The sequence below is a fragment of the Dendrobates tinctorius genome, unplaced genomic scaffold (assembly GCF_039654945.1).
Source record: "Dendrobates tinctorius isolate UK_male_01 unplaced genomic scaffold, ASM3965494v1 ptg000097l, whole genome shotgun sequence".
Taxonomy (NCBI): Eukaryota; Metazoa; Chordata; class Amphibia; order Anura; family Dendrobatidae; genus Dendrobates; species Dendrobates tinctorius.
This window is the reverse complement of record NW_027361765.1, coordinates 22,920,000-22,934,959: the sequence shown is the minus strand read 5'-3', so window position 1 is coordinate 22,934,959 and position 14,960 is coordinate 22,920,000. Positions and strand designations below refer to the sequence as shown.

The window sequence follows — 14,960 nt, the reverse complement described above, 5'->3', positions numbered from 1 at the left end:
GGAGCCGGGCGGGAGGACGCAGGATCGCCTGGTGTGACAGGTAAGTAGCGACCCCCGTCCCCAGCGATGTCGCTAGTGAGATCTGCCTGTGTGGCAGCTCACTAGCGACCACTTAGCGATGTACCAGCGATCCTGACCGCGTCATATCGCTGGTCGGGATCGCTGGTACATCGCTAAGTGTGACAGTACCTTTACAGTTATAAAGTACTCACCGACTCTGGAGCTTTGATAAAGATTTTGGTTTTTCCAAGCTGAAACTGGTCAGAGTCCATATTAACAGAATGCAGTAAGTGGAGGACACCTTTCTTCTCGTCTCCTCGCCAGGAAGGCCATGTTTCTTTGGTGAGAATAGCATATCTGAAAAAGCAAATTTGAAACAATTTAACAGTTGTTTCGGTGAGATCATCTGCTAACATGTATTTTAAATCTAATATTTTTAATATTTTTATAATTTCTTAAAAAGCACTCCTCCCATCAAAGTTTTTACACTTTTAATACATAATTATATAGCACTCTGTACTTACAATTGCTCATTATGCCTTTCTACCCAGCAAATTATTTTCTCTGCTCCATGTAGAAATAGGAAGTCTCTTGTCCCTGCATTTACCATTCTTCTCTTCAACTCCTGACCCAGCGGCTCACTCCTCCCCCAGTTACTTTTGCATCGACTTCTGACACATGCAGGGAAAATTGACCTCCTGTTTCTACATAAAGCTTAGATGGACTCAGCGAGTCAGTTTTTAATCATGTGATGTCGTAGACCTAATGGACAAGAGGAGAATTACCTGGGTAGAAAGGTAAAATGAGCAATTGTAAGTACAGAGTGCTGTATAATATGATGATTGCAATAAAGAGGATAAAAAACTTGATTGGAGGAGGAGTGCTTCTTTAAGTGCACAAATTGTCTGGCCAGTAAGGTTTCCCTTTTTTCGCTTTAGTAAATAGCTATCAATATGGAACAGGTCTTATCTAGTTACATATTATAATGAACATAAAAGGTCAGGGAATCTGGAGAAAGCCTCGAAATGCATGAACATTTGAATTTGCCATTAGGACGAAGGATATCTATTGGAAACCTAGCAGGAATTCCTGTGTACTTTAGTCGTCCACTTTTGCAAATATTATTGGCACCATAAATAAATTAGAAACTAATTATGCAATTCTTCAATTTATAGTAAGATGACATTTTCAAACTGCTAAGTACAAGGACTTAGGGTCCCGTTTCACATAGCGACAACGATACGACCTGGTAAGGATTGCTGGTATGTCGCTACATGGTCGCTAGTGAGCTGTCAGACAGATCTACTCAATGACGCATCAACGATCCGGCAATCCGTATAACGACCTCAGCGGTCGTTGGGACCTTGTCACACAGCAGCTATTCTGATGACTCCCGCCTGCGTCCCCAACAAGGTCGCTCGTCGGTGTCAAACACAGCGATGCGGGCTGGCCAGCGGGACGCCAACGATGAAAAAATGGCCCAGGACATTCAAGCACGATCTGCGATATCCAGCGGGGGGGGCTGTCGCCGCTATGTGTCACACGTAGCGAGATCGCTGTTGCGTCACAAAATCTATGACGTATCAGCGATCTCGCTAATGATCTCGTTATGCAAGACTGAGACTTAAGACTGTAAATCTATTTCCAAATATTTACTTTTGGGAGTAAAACGCCAATCCGCTCCGTGCACAACAATCCAAAAGTAGAGCGATAAGGAGAGGCTTTATTATAATGTCCTTAGTTAGAGCCAGACTAAAGAAAGTCTAGGTCAGGGACGTGTTGCCTGGGAAAGGTGCTTTGTTTTTTTTGCTCCTGATCTATATACATTTTTTCTACTAACCACTGAGGTTTATGTAAAGACTCAATAAAGCAGGTAATTTTTATGGAAGAAAGAGTGCTGCTTCTAGTTCTGGATTGTCACATTCCTTTTGCTTGATTTTATTCATCCAATTAAGTCACAAACAAGTTATGAATGAGACCGCCTTAATGATCACAATGATTAATAATGATGAAGAACCTGCCGAGCGTTAGATAGCTAATGTCAATTCATTATCATTTCCAGGAATTAAGTGCCACGTTAGGCAAATGTATGATTGACTGATATGTTCTACAAATGTGTAATTGTCTCATCAACCTAATATTTGAGGAGCGGTGATACAACTGGATTCCACATGTGCCAATTCAATACTGATGACACCCACAAGTGACAACATATGGAGAGTATACTGTTAATAGGCTACTCTTAAGTCATGATGGATAGATAAAAAAAACACATTATTTAGTAGTGTATCATGGCAATACTGGAGAATTTCCTGGCAGTCATATATACGGTCAGTAAGGGATTAATATTTAAGTATTCTAGGCAGCGAAAGCTGGGCTATATAATATGGTAGTGTGACAATAGGCAAGATCACAAGCAGAGAGGGCCAGACCTATAATCTTTATGTACCCCTTTATATACCCCAAATCAAAACTAGCCCTGAAACTAAGTATGGATATGTGGTAATGAGAGAGAAGAGCTTACACAGAATAAAAATGGCTTTTGGAAGGTTTCTTGGCGATAGTTCGCCAGAGAGCAAGGAGCCGTGCATGGAAGACATTACTATTAGTGAGGAGCTAAATTGCTTAGATAAGGTGTTATCTGGGCATGCTCGGGTGCTATCTGAGTGTCTCTGAAGTGCTCAAATAGTATGTCGAGTCTCCGCAGCTGCATGCCTTGCGGCCCGCTTGTTAAGACAATCCCTGCATGCGTTGTGGCTGTCTAACAGCCATGAGACATGCAGGCACGGGGACGCGAACATATTTGAGCATGCCAGAGACACTCTGTTAGCACAGGAGCATGCTCAGATAACACCTTATCTGAGCTCGTTTGCTAATCACTAATTCTGACTAATACAGACTATAAGAAGCCTGATTGACTCAAGTGATATGTATAACATTTTTCCAATAGCTACATTTAATTTTATGACACCTAATTACAATACTTCATAAACATACAACCCTCAAACTTCCTCATTACTAATGTACTTTGTCACAATAAATAAAACGGAGAACTACTCCAATATTAGTCACAGCCAACAGGAGACGCGCCAGTAGAGGACATTAACCTGTCAGTAGGATCAAACTTCCCAAGCCGTCTATATGGGCATATGGGTCATAGGAAGCTGAAAATATGTAAATCATTAAGATCTTTTATTTTAAAGAAAAATATGGATCTCTCTGGAACAGACATCAGACTACAGATATCAAGATATCATTCATCTGCCTCCAGAGCTCATTTTAGAATAAAGAGGGCATTGCTTGAGTGAGGAGAAAAGGCTGCCCTCTTCAGAGCTGTGTAATTATTAGGGTTTGGCTGGTTTCACACTTGCGTTTTTTTTGCGCTGCTTTTTAGAGCAAAAAAAGCATGCGTTTTTTCCCCTATACTTTAACATGGGTGCGCATATGTGCGCATACACATGCGTTTGTACGCGCATGCGTTTTTTTGCAGCGTGTGCTCGGGCGTACAAAATGCATCCTGTTGCATTTTTTGTGCGTCCAATTTACCCCCAAAAAACGCATGCAATACGTTTTTTTACAGCAAAACACCCATTAAAGTATATGGGTGCGCATTGTAATGCGCATGTATGTGCAAAAAACGCATGTGTTTTTAAAAAAAATGCACCAAAACCCGCAAAAAAAACACACACAAACGCATGATAAGTTTTTTCATGCGTTTGTGTGCGCAAAAAACGCGCAGCAAAAAAACACAAGTGTGAAAGTAGCCTTAGACAGCGTAAAACACAGACGAGCGCTATTCGATGTTTTGCCGGATCGCACTTCTGCCAATATTATAGTATGGAGCAGTGCGGACTAGCTCCTTTTTTTCCCTCATGCCAGGTCGGTATGAGAAAAAAAAAAAAAAAAAATACTGCAGGTTGTGATTGGCAGCATTTTTCAGCTGACATGCACCAATACAAGTCTATAGGTGCGTGCAAAACATCAGACTGCACTCTGATGTTATTAGAGTGCAGTCCAATATACATTGACACAATAGAGAAGATGGAGAAATTAAGCTCTCTATCTTCTATGCACCTGTGATCCAATTATGGCATCAAGAGACTTGGATCATCGTAAAATGACACTGATCACACTTGCTACAGTTTCAGCTGAGGGTCATTTGAATATAGCATCCAATTCTCGTGCATGAGAAGCATCGGATGCTGTACGCTAGTGTGAGAACTCCAACAGACATCTGCAGGTTCCTCTGAGTGCTTCAGCCTCACAAGCAGCCAGTGTTGCAATACAGTAGAGCTGCAACAAATGTATTTGTAAGACGAAAAAGTTCAGTTCTACAACTGTGTTAGTTACATCTCTCACACTCCTAACTCCCCCTTTATTAAAAATAAGCTCTGGAAGCAGATTCTCATGCAGGTCTGTGTCCAGTCCACAGCCCTGAACAGCTCATCTACATATAAGAAATACATGGGTTTCTCCAGAATAACACATTGGATTGTAGATATTAAGGCATCACTAAATTCCTGTGATGTGCAATCCCATAGACCTCTTGAGATGGTTGACTCTTTGTGACAGATTCTATGTAATCCGAACGGTCTTTAAAAAAAAAAAAAAAATACAATGACACCTGTATTGGGTAGGAAAACTATTTTCTCAATTCATTCACCAAGTGATTTTTTTTTTTTGGCACAAAACCACCAACATTTAGTTTGCAATGAATCTTACAGTGTGTATCAGTGGTGGTCGCCATTTCTGTGCGTCTTACATGCGGTAAGCGACTTTTAGTTTACTTGTACCTTTGCAATATTTCATATAATTACCACACATTAGCACCTTTTATCTTTTGCTCTTGATCAAATTGTTAAACCACATTCTTCTGTAATGTCATTCTTTGTACATGTAACTCCTGACTTGTAAAGTTAGGCGGTATATTAGTATTAATAACAACATTAATTCATGCTGCCAAAAAAATAGGGCTTCATTTCCTAAACTGCAGTGTGAAAGGCAAAAAAGTTTATAAACCATTTATAGTGGGAAACACTAAAAACATGTGATCACCATCGTTGAGAGCATTAGTCCTTGACATAAGCAGATACTTGGTCTTGTAGACTGTAAACAATTACAAAGTGGAAATTATATAATCAGTAATAAAACGGTATTAGAAAACTGATCTGTTCATAAAGTTCTCTTATCAATATTGGCAAGTAACTTCCTGAAAATGAACAGGATGGAAACTTCAAAGGTCATTTCTTAAATCACATCTGACAGGGAAGAGGATTAAATAATTCTTGTAGTTATTGCTCACTAGTAGAATTCACCGCGAGAATTTCACTGTGGTGAACTCGCCTCTGCACCATGAGACTCACTGTGCTGGGGGAGGGGGGGGATCTTACTGGAGGGAGGTCACCACAGTTCATTGGCCCGGCTGGAAACTCAGCCTCAGTGACTGGCGGTAACCTTGAGGACATCACTGATGCAGCACTCGCAGCAGCTCATTCACCAGCAGTTCTCAGCCAGGACGGTTGCCTCTTGGCACCGTCCAGGTTGAATACTTACTATCCAGACCTGACATGGATTACAGCGTGGTGCAGAACGACGGACAGGTGAGTGATATTGTTGTTTATTTTTGTTTCATTAGCGGAGACGATGGCTTCAAAGGAATGGGCATTGTACTCATTTATATTTGAAATTAAACCAAAACACTTCACTTCTTATTTAAAAAGAACAGAATTTATACTGTGTGTCTTTATTTACCATATAACTATAGGAGTACTAATGGATAGGCATCTTTTAGATGCCTTTCCATTACTAAGCCGTGGGCTTGAAGTCACCGGGCAATACAAAGGTGAGATCAACCCCACCCGCCACCGCTACAGGGCAAGTGGGAAGAGCCAGTCAAAGTCCCAGAATTGGAACACCTCTAATAGTTGTGCCTTTTCTAGGCAGTTGCGGGCTGCTATTTTTAGGCTGAGTGAGGCCAATGTACATGGCCCAATACCAGCCTGAGAATACCAGCCCCCAGCTGTCTACTTTAGCAAGGCTGGTTGTCCAAGATGGGGTGGACTACATGCCGGATTTTCAATGATTTATCATCTCTTCTTGATAACCAGCCTTGCTGAATGAAGCTGGCAGCTGATGGTTGCAGCCCCCAGCTGTCAGTTTTGCCTGGCTGGTTATAAAACTACAGGGGAACCCACTTTTTTTTTTGAGCGCAGGCACCAGCTAATGAATACTCCCATTAGTTGCTGCCTGCTCTAACTGTTATGAGCAGCAGTCCCATTTGCTGACGCCAGTGACCAAAGGTAAACTTTATACATCCGATCAAAGCTGCAGTTTCACGCTGTCAATTTGACAGCGTGGTAACCATGGCTGTCTGACCGGCGGTAAGGATTTTACCTCCGATCAGAAGTAGAGTTTTCCGTGCTGTCGTACACATTACAGCGTGGCAAGCACTGGATGTTCGAGCCCGCCATTCAAGTGAATGGGGTCTGGGTACTGTTCTGGTGCCCAAACTTTTTTTTTCCTGTTTGGCCAAACTCGAACAGCCAGGGGTGCGTCCATCTCTAGAAGAAACCGTTCCACATGCTGTGCTATTGCTTTCGTGAAGATGTAACCATCAAGGATTGCGGTCTTATTGTCTAACATATCACAAAGTATAATAAGTACCACTAAAATATGTGCTTTCATAATCTTAGTTCAATTTTTTTTAGATTAAGGGTATGTCTGTAGTGCTGTACAGAGATTTTCACCAGTCACATTAATCCCAGTTCTCGATACAACTCAATCCATTTTTCTCCTATTCCAGGTGCAGACACTAGGGACACTGACTGCAGACTTGTGAATCTCCACATTGCATGCTGTGAGGATTCTCTGGTGCCAGCAGCAAAACAGTGTGGGCACGCAACTACAAGTACGCGATATCCATATTATTTTGGCCCCAATGCCACATTCTGACTAGACATACGCGGCCTCGCTCATAAGTGAATTGATTGAAGCCGTGCACATCCAGTCAAAATGTGATTGTGAGTGTGCATATCACATACTTCTAGTCACATGACTGCACTGTCTCGTCACTAGCACCAAAACCTTTACAGTGCACTGCGTGGATTCACAAGTCTACAGTCAGAGCAACTGCAGACATTCATGATGAACCTGGAATACCAGTTTAATAGAAAGTCTATTAACCTCTTAGGCTAAGTGCACACGTACCGGAACTCTCGCGGAAATTACCGCGAAAATTCCGGAATTCCAGTCTGCGGGAAAATCGCATTTTAAATTCCCGCGATTTTCCCGCGGAAAAACTAGCATTTTGCAAGCGTAATTAGCTTGCAAAATGCTAGCGTTCTCCAAGCGATCTGTAGCATCGCTTGGAGAACTGATTGACAGGTTGGTCACACTTGTCAAACATAGTGTTTAACAAGTGTGACCAACTTTTTACTACTGAGGCCGCCTATGCAGCATCAATAGTAAAAGATAGAATGTAAAAAATAAAAATAAAAAATGGTGTTATTCTTACCCTCCGACGTCCCGCGCATCCATTCCCAGTAATCCTTTGCGAAAATGCCCGCGATGACGTCAGTTCTCGCAGGATCGCGACGTCTCGCGGTAATTCGCGATGACGTCGTGCGAATGACCGCGAGAACGGACGCCATCGCGGGCATTTTCGCAAAGGACTACTGGGAACGAGAGCGTGAAGAGAAGCAGGAAGGCTGCGCGGGACGTCGGAGGGTGAGAATAACAATATTTTTTATTTTAAATTCTATTTTTTACAGGGATATGGTACCCAAAGCCCGGAGGACAGTCTCCTCTCCTCCGGACCGTGGGTACCATCCGCAAATGTTCTGCTTACTTTCCGCATGGTGGGCACAGCCACATGCGGAAAGTAAGCGGAACAATGTATTCCTATGGGTGCGGGATCGCCGCAATTCCGCAAATTAATGAGCATGCTGCGGTTTTTACCGCGAAGCGATTCCGCCGCGGTAAAAACCGCAGCATCAGTACAGCATTGCGGAATCCCATAGGAATGCATGGGATGCTTATTTTTCGCGTTTTTGCGGCAAAATCGCGCGGTTAAAACCGCCGCGGAAACGCGAAAAAAACGCCACGTGTGAACTCAGCCTTACTGTATTTCTGAGTATGGGGGAACATTGGAGTACTCAGAGGATGGGTGGGGCGGTGCACTCGTGATATCTGACATGTCTGAACACCTCCACCTGTACCTTTCCGAACATTTCCATCTTCCACGCTGCTAAATAAAAGTAGATTTGCCTCTGCTTAACAAAGTTAGGCAGATAAAGAGCAACACTTAGGGATCATACTCATTTGCAAGAAAAACGGACGAGTGCAGTCATATTATTTATACGACCAATGTTATTCAATGGGTTACATCTCATCTGCGTTTTTCTCAGCTGAAATCATACTGGGAAAAAAAATTGCAGCATGCTGTGATTTGCTGTTCATCTCGGATGAGACTCGCCAATGCAAGTCAATGGATGCGAGAAAAAAAACAAAAACAAAAAAAAAACAACGCACAGCACTCAGACCATGAAGAGTCACCAACGTCACATAGGTGAAGTGAGTTCATTGGCCGTGAACTCGCAGGTCCTGTTAGGGTGTGTGCACACGTTGCGGATTCTGCTGCGGATTTTTCCGCGCAGAGTTCGCAAAATCCGCAGGTCAAAAGACCTGCGTTTTATCTGCATATTAGCCTGCGGTTTTCCCCTGCGTTTTGACATCTGTAAAATGGAGCAGGTGTAAAACCACTGCGGATTCTGTACAAAGTAGTGACATGCTGCGGATTTGAAACAGCAGCAAATCCACGCAGAAAAATCTGCAGCATGTGCACAGCATTTTTCACTTTCCATAGAAAATAAAGGTACTGTACAACGCAGCAGAAACTGCTATGGATCCGCAGGGCCAAATCCGCTGTGGATCCGCAGCAGAATCCGCAACGTGTGCACACACCCTCAGACGGCACAGCGAGCAGGAGAACTTTGTCACGCTCGCGGTGCCCTCAGACAGGGAATAGAAGTTCACAGAAAGACAATGAGCACACGGTGCTCAGTGTCTCTGCTGGATGACAGGTTGTATGGTCGCATCATGCAGCCTGCCATCTAGATGTAGCAGAGCTGGACCCGTCGTGGGACAAATGGATTAAACGCATCTCTGCGGAAAGGTGAGGAATATGTTTAACCTCTTTTGCACATGACGATGGCATCGCGGGAATAGATGAGGTCGCAAGTATGGTTTAATTAAGATTAAAGGAGTCTGTCTTTCAATTAAAGGACTTTTTTCTGGGTGTCTGCTTTCTTACACTATGGAGGTTAGTAATGGGGGCGTCTTATTGACATCTCTCCATTACCAACCTCGGGGCTTGATGTCACCTGACGGTGACATCAACCCCCCCAACTATTACCCCACTTGCCACCACTACAGGGCAAGTGGAAAGAGCGAAGCCAAGTACCAGAATTGGCGCATCTTAGAGATGCTCCTTTTCTGGGGTGACAGAGTTGATTTTAGCCTGGGGGGGCCAGTATCCATGGCCCCTTCCTAGCCTATTAGTATCAGCCCGCAGCTGTCTGCATAGCCTTTGCAGGTTATTATAGGAACCCCACGTCTTTTTTGGGGGTGGTCCCCAAATTTAATAGCCAGTAAAGGCCAATTATACAGCTGTGAGCTGATATTAATAGACTGGGAAGCTCTATGGGTATTACCCCCTTCCCAGGCTTTAAACATCTGCCCTCCAGCCGTCTTTCCCTCTGCTGGTTACGAAAGTTGCGAGGGAGCCTATGTAATTTTTTTTCAGAAAAATAATCATTAAATACATATACAGTAATTTGTGCACACTGTACTAATTGTATTTATCACTGACATCCATATATCTAGCTATTCTATATGTATTTACTGTATGCAAAATATATATATATCTCCATATCCATGTGTAAATGACAGTTGCTGTATGGAAAAGCTCACGCTAAAAATTGTACTGCATACGGATTGCATACGCATGTCATGCGGATGTTCCGTAGAGAAAGGAAAAAAAAAAAAAAAAAAAAAAAACGCACAGAAAATCTCTTGACACTCTTCTGGTTTATTCGGTCCTGATATCCAAACTTTTTTTTTCCACACATATGGGTATGAGCCCTTAGAATATTTATAGTAATGAACTTGCAAGTGCACACTCCTTGTCCAGGAGATTGGTCATGGCTGAAAAACAGCAGAGGTGACCAGTTACATAGGAAACAATCAGTGAACTATAGAATACCTTCATGCTTGAGAACTTTGCCATTTCACTCATTTGAAATTAGATTTCAGTTGAAGGGTACAGGGTTTTTTTTTTTTTTATCACCAGTTTTTTGCCTCCTAATCTGAGAGCAGCATGAAGTACAGGCATAGACCTGGATGCCAGCGATTTATCACTCATTGGGTTGCTTGCTGTAGTTAAAAAAAAAACAAAAAAAAAAAAAAAAAAAAAAAAAACACACTTCTCAGTAGGAGATTATCTCTAAAGGCCTAACAAACCTGCTGCCACGAGAGTCCTCCATATTTGGGAGTTAAGTACAAGCCCACCCTCACTAATCAGTGGTTTGGGCAAAATCATACAAAGCTCAACATTCAGAAAACTTTATTCTACAACAGATAAAACTGTGATTTTATCAAAATTGCAGCAAGCAGCCAGTAATGGACACAACTAGAATCAGGGTCTCTGCTTCTACATCATACTGTTCTCAGATTGAGAAGCAAAAACCTGGTGACAGATTCCCACTAAAAAAAAATAAAAAAAAAAAAAAAATATATGTTACAACAATAACATGATTAAATACAGTGAAAAGAAATGACAGCGACTTAGTTGAACAACAAGAAGCTTATTGGTAGGTAATGTATATTCTACCTGATACAGTTAGGTCCATATATATTTGGAGAGAACATTTTCTAATTTTGGTTCTAGACATTACCACAAGGATTTTTAAACAAAACAATTCAGATGCAGTTGAAGTTCAGACTTTCAGCTTTCATTTGAGGGTATCCACATTAAAATTGGATGAAGGGTTTAGGAGTTTCAGCTCCTTAACATGTGCCACCCTGTTTTTAAAGGGACCAAAAGTGATTGGACAATTGACTCCAAGGCTATTTCATGGACAGGTGTGGGCAATCCCTTCGTTATGTCACTCAATTAAGCAGATAAAAGGCCTGGAGTTGAGGTGTGGTGCTTGCATTTGGAAGGTTTTGCTGTGAAGGAAACATGCGGTCAAAGGAGCTCTCCATGCAGGTGAAACAAGCCATCCTTAAGCTGCAAAAACAGAAAAAAACCATCCGAGAAATTGCTACAACATTAGAAGTGGCAAAATCTACAGTTTGGTACATCCTGAGAAAGAATGAAAGCACTGGTGAACGCATCAATGCAAAAAGACGTGGGCGCCAACGGAAGACAACAGTGGTGGATGATTGCAGAATAATCTCCATGGTGAAGAGAAACCCCTTCACAACAGCCAACCAAGTGAACAACACTCTCCAGGAGGTAGGCGTATCAATATCCAAATCTACCATAAAGAGAAGACTGCATGAAAGTAAATACAGAGGGTTCACTGCACGGTGCAAGCCACTCATAAGAATCAAGAATAAAAAGGCTAGACTGGACTTTGCTAAAAAAAAAATCTAAAAAAGCCAGCACAGGTTGACGGGATTATTCCATTCTCGGTCCTGAGTGAAAAATATAATTTCCTTCCTGGAGAGGTATTTCGCTATCTACAACTTAAAAACTTAGTCAACTCATTACTAAAAAATTCTACTCCTCCCTACGCCTTTACTCCCTTCGAACAAAAATGCCATCAAAATCCACATGCTCCAGGTACTAAATCTCTCCTCTACTCACATATCAACTCCTCCTCTCATAGGCGCTGCTTAAAGTACACTTCTCGCTGGGAGTCTGACATTGGTTCCACCTTGACAGATTCGGAGTGGTCCCAAATTTGGTCCTCCTCTACTGGAGGAATATTAAATACCCTTATGTTGGAAACTAACTATAAGGCGTTAGCCCGATGGTACCTGACCACGGCCAGAGTGGCTAAGGCAGTCGCCAACTACTCTCCAAATTGCTTTAGAGGGTGCAACTCCACAGGAGATATGTTCCATACATGGTGGCTATGCCCGACCGTACATAGATTTTGGATCAGAATCTACCATTTGGTTTCCTCTATAACAAATCTAAACCTTAAAAAAAACCCTTGGGAGGCCTTACTCAAATGCATCCCCAACATCCCTAAACACACTCAAACCCTCATTGCATTCATATTCCTGGCAGCCAAACAAACCATAGCTTTGGAATGGAAAAAAAAAACAAATTTAGATTTATCTGCGATTAAAACACGCCTTTCTTGACATATGATCAACGAAAAATTATCTGCCATACTTACAGATAAAGTCGGTAAGTTTGAGAAAAATATGGCTTCCCTGGGCGGAGTACGCCAGCCACACCCCCTTTGCCACACCTGTATTTCATCTAACCAACCCAGATCCCCCTGATTCTGATTGAACCATTAACGATAATTGGACACAACATACCCCCCCTCCTCGGGCTTCCCCCCCTCCCTTGCCTCCTACCCTGTTAGTTTGTCTGTTTGTCAACAGTTTACATGCTCTCTTATGCATATTGCAAATACAGCTCTGTATTGAGATTTGCCATCACCTTATTTGTAAAATGTAAACTTTCAATAAAAATTTATTGTTCAAAAAAAACCAAAAAAAAAAAAACAGCACAGTTCTGGAAGAACATTCTTTGGACAGATGAAACCAAGATCAACCTCTACAAGAATGATGGAAAGAGAAAGGTATGGCAAAGGCGTGGTACAGCTCATGATCCAAAGCATACCACATCATCCGTAAAACACAGCGGAGGCAGTGTGATGGCTTGGGCATGCATGGCTGCCAGTGGCACTGGGTCACTAGTGTTTATTGATGCTGTGACACAGGACAGAAGCAGCCGAATGAATTCTGAGGTATTCAGAGCCATACTGTGTGCTCAGATCCAGCCACATGCAGCCAAACTGATTGGTTGTCGTTTCATACTACAGATGGACAATGACCCAAAACAAAGCAACCCAGGAGTTTATTAAGGCAAAGAAGTGGAATATTCTTGAATGGCCAAGTCAGTCACCTGATCTCAACCCAATTGAGCATGCATTTCACTTGTTAAAGACTAAACTTCAGACAGAAAGGCCCACAAATAAACAGCAACTGAAAACCACCGCAGTGAAGGCCTGGCAGAGCATCAAAAAGGAGGAAACAGAGCGTCTGGTGATGTCTATGAGTTCAAGACTTCAGGCAGTCATTGCCAACAAAGGGTTTTCAACCAAGTACTAGAAATGAACATTTTATTTACAATTATTTACTCTGTCCAATTACTTTTGGTCCCTTTAAAAACAGGGTGGCACATGTTAAGGAGCTGAAACTCCTAAACCCTTCATCCAATTTTAATGTGGATACCCTCAAAGGAAAGCTGAAAGTCTGAACTTCAACTGCATCTGAATTGTTTTGTTTAAAATTCATTGTGGCAATGTCTAGAACCAAAATTAGAAAAATGTTGTCTCTGTCCAAATATATATGGACCTAACTGTATATAAAACTAATCACTAACAAGTCTTCTATATACCCCAAAACAGGGCAGCACTTCATATCACACAAAACCAGGCATTGGTAAAACCCAGGAAATGAAGTGAGAATATATAAAATTAAGTTTTTATTGTACTAATACCATAGTTTAAAAAAAAATAAAAAAAAAAAATCAGTAAAAAAGTGCTGAGAAAAAACTGAGGGACACAGACAAGTATAACAGCAGGAACAGGTAATAAACCGAAGATTCAAATGGCAGAGTGTCTCTATAATTGTTCTCCTTCAATGGAGATTGAATATCAAAGAAACAATGCTTGGAGGCACATTATCCCAGCAAATGCTTATAGTGTGGCGGAGACTCAATTGTTATTTAATATGATTCATAAATATAAGTAATTGATAAAATTCAGAATATGGCATACTGTCCTTGAAAAATATGAATCAGTGAGCCAATATTGTATTAAATATACTGATATGCCATAAGTTATAGCAAATGACAAAAGGCAAGCCAAAAAAGTTAGACAAAATTACAGTATAGCTAATCTAAATTCTAAAGTGTAAAATGCAATATAACAAGATCCTATATCAAGAAACCTTCAGAAGCTGGTGCTATATCACAAGTGTGATTACAAATAGCAAATATATATATACACACACAATTTGAGAAATTATAAAGTGCATACTGCAAATGTAAACAAACAATATTATGCATAAAGTGCTTATGTGGCAGTGATAAACAGGGAATTCAATGATGTATAAATGCTACACTGAAAAAAAAAAATGCCCCTTTACTTTTTATAGCCTACTATTGTGTGAACACAAAAACCCATGTCACCGATACTTGATACCATAGTGTGATATTACCACTAATTACTGTGGTTTGTGTCCAAAGGATAGACTACTCCAGGTCAAATAGAAAATCCCACCCATTACTAAACATGGTGCTGCAAATATTAAAGAAAGGTTTATACCTCGTTGTGTCCCTGGAAGAAAACGCCCCTCGATAAAGCTGGGTGAAACGTGCGTTGGGACAAAGGGTTATGGCTCCATAGCACCACGTTTTCTCCCAGGAACACATTTTCTCAGCACCTTTTCCTGATTTTATATATTTTTTTAACTGTATTATTGGTATAATAAAAATGTAGTTTTATAGATTTCGTCTCACTTCATTTGCTGGGTTTATACCAATGCCTGGTTGCGTGCACTATCTGCTATATAAAGTACAGCTTCTCATTTTTAGTCTGTAAATATAGTGCTGTGATCCAACATCTATGGGAACAATAGAGCTATGATGGCAGAAAACGTGATTATTTCTTTGCATTGTTTCTGGACAGAAAACTTAGCCATTGAGTTTA

At 41.4% G+C, this 14,960-nt stretch overlaps 1 protein-coding gene across 2 annotated transcripts in view; it reads right to left on the bottom strand.

The window, feature by feature from the left end:
* Positions 1-14,960, bottom strand: part of MYO1E (myosin IE) — a 274,229-nt gene that overhangs the window by 60,334 nt on the left and 198,935 nt on the right. For both annotated transcript variants that reach the window (XM_073586955.1, XM_073586956.1), the window contains one exon: positions 213-357. In XM_073586955.1, coding sequence (XP_073443056.1) covers positions 213-357 — 145 coding nt within the window. The remainder of the gene's footprint in view (positions 1-212; positions 358-14,960) is intronic.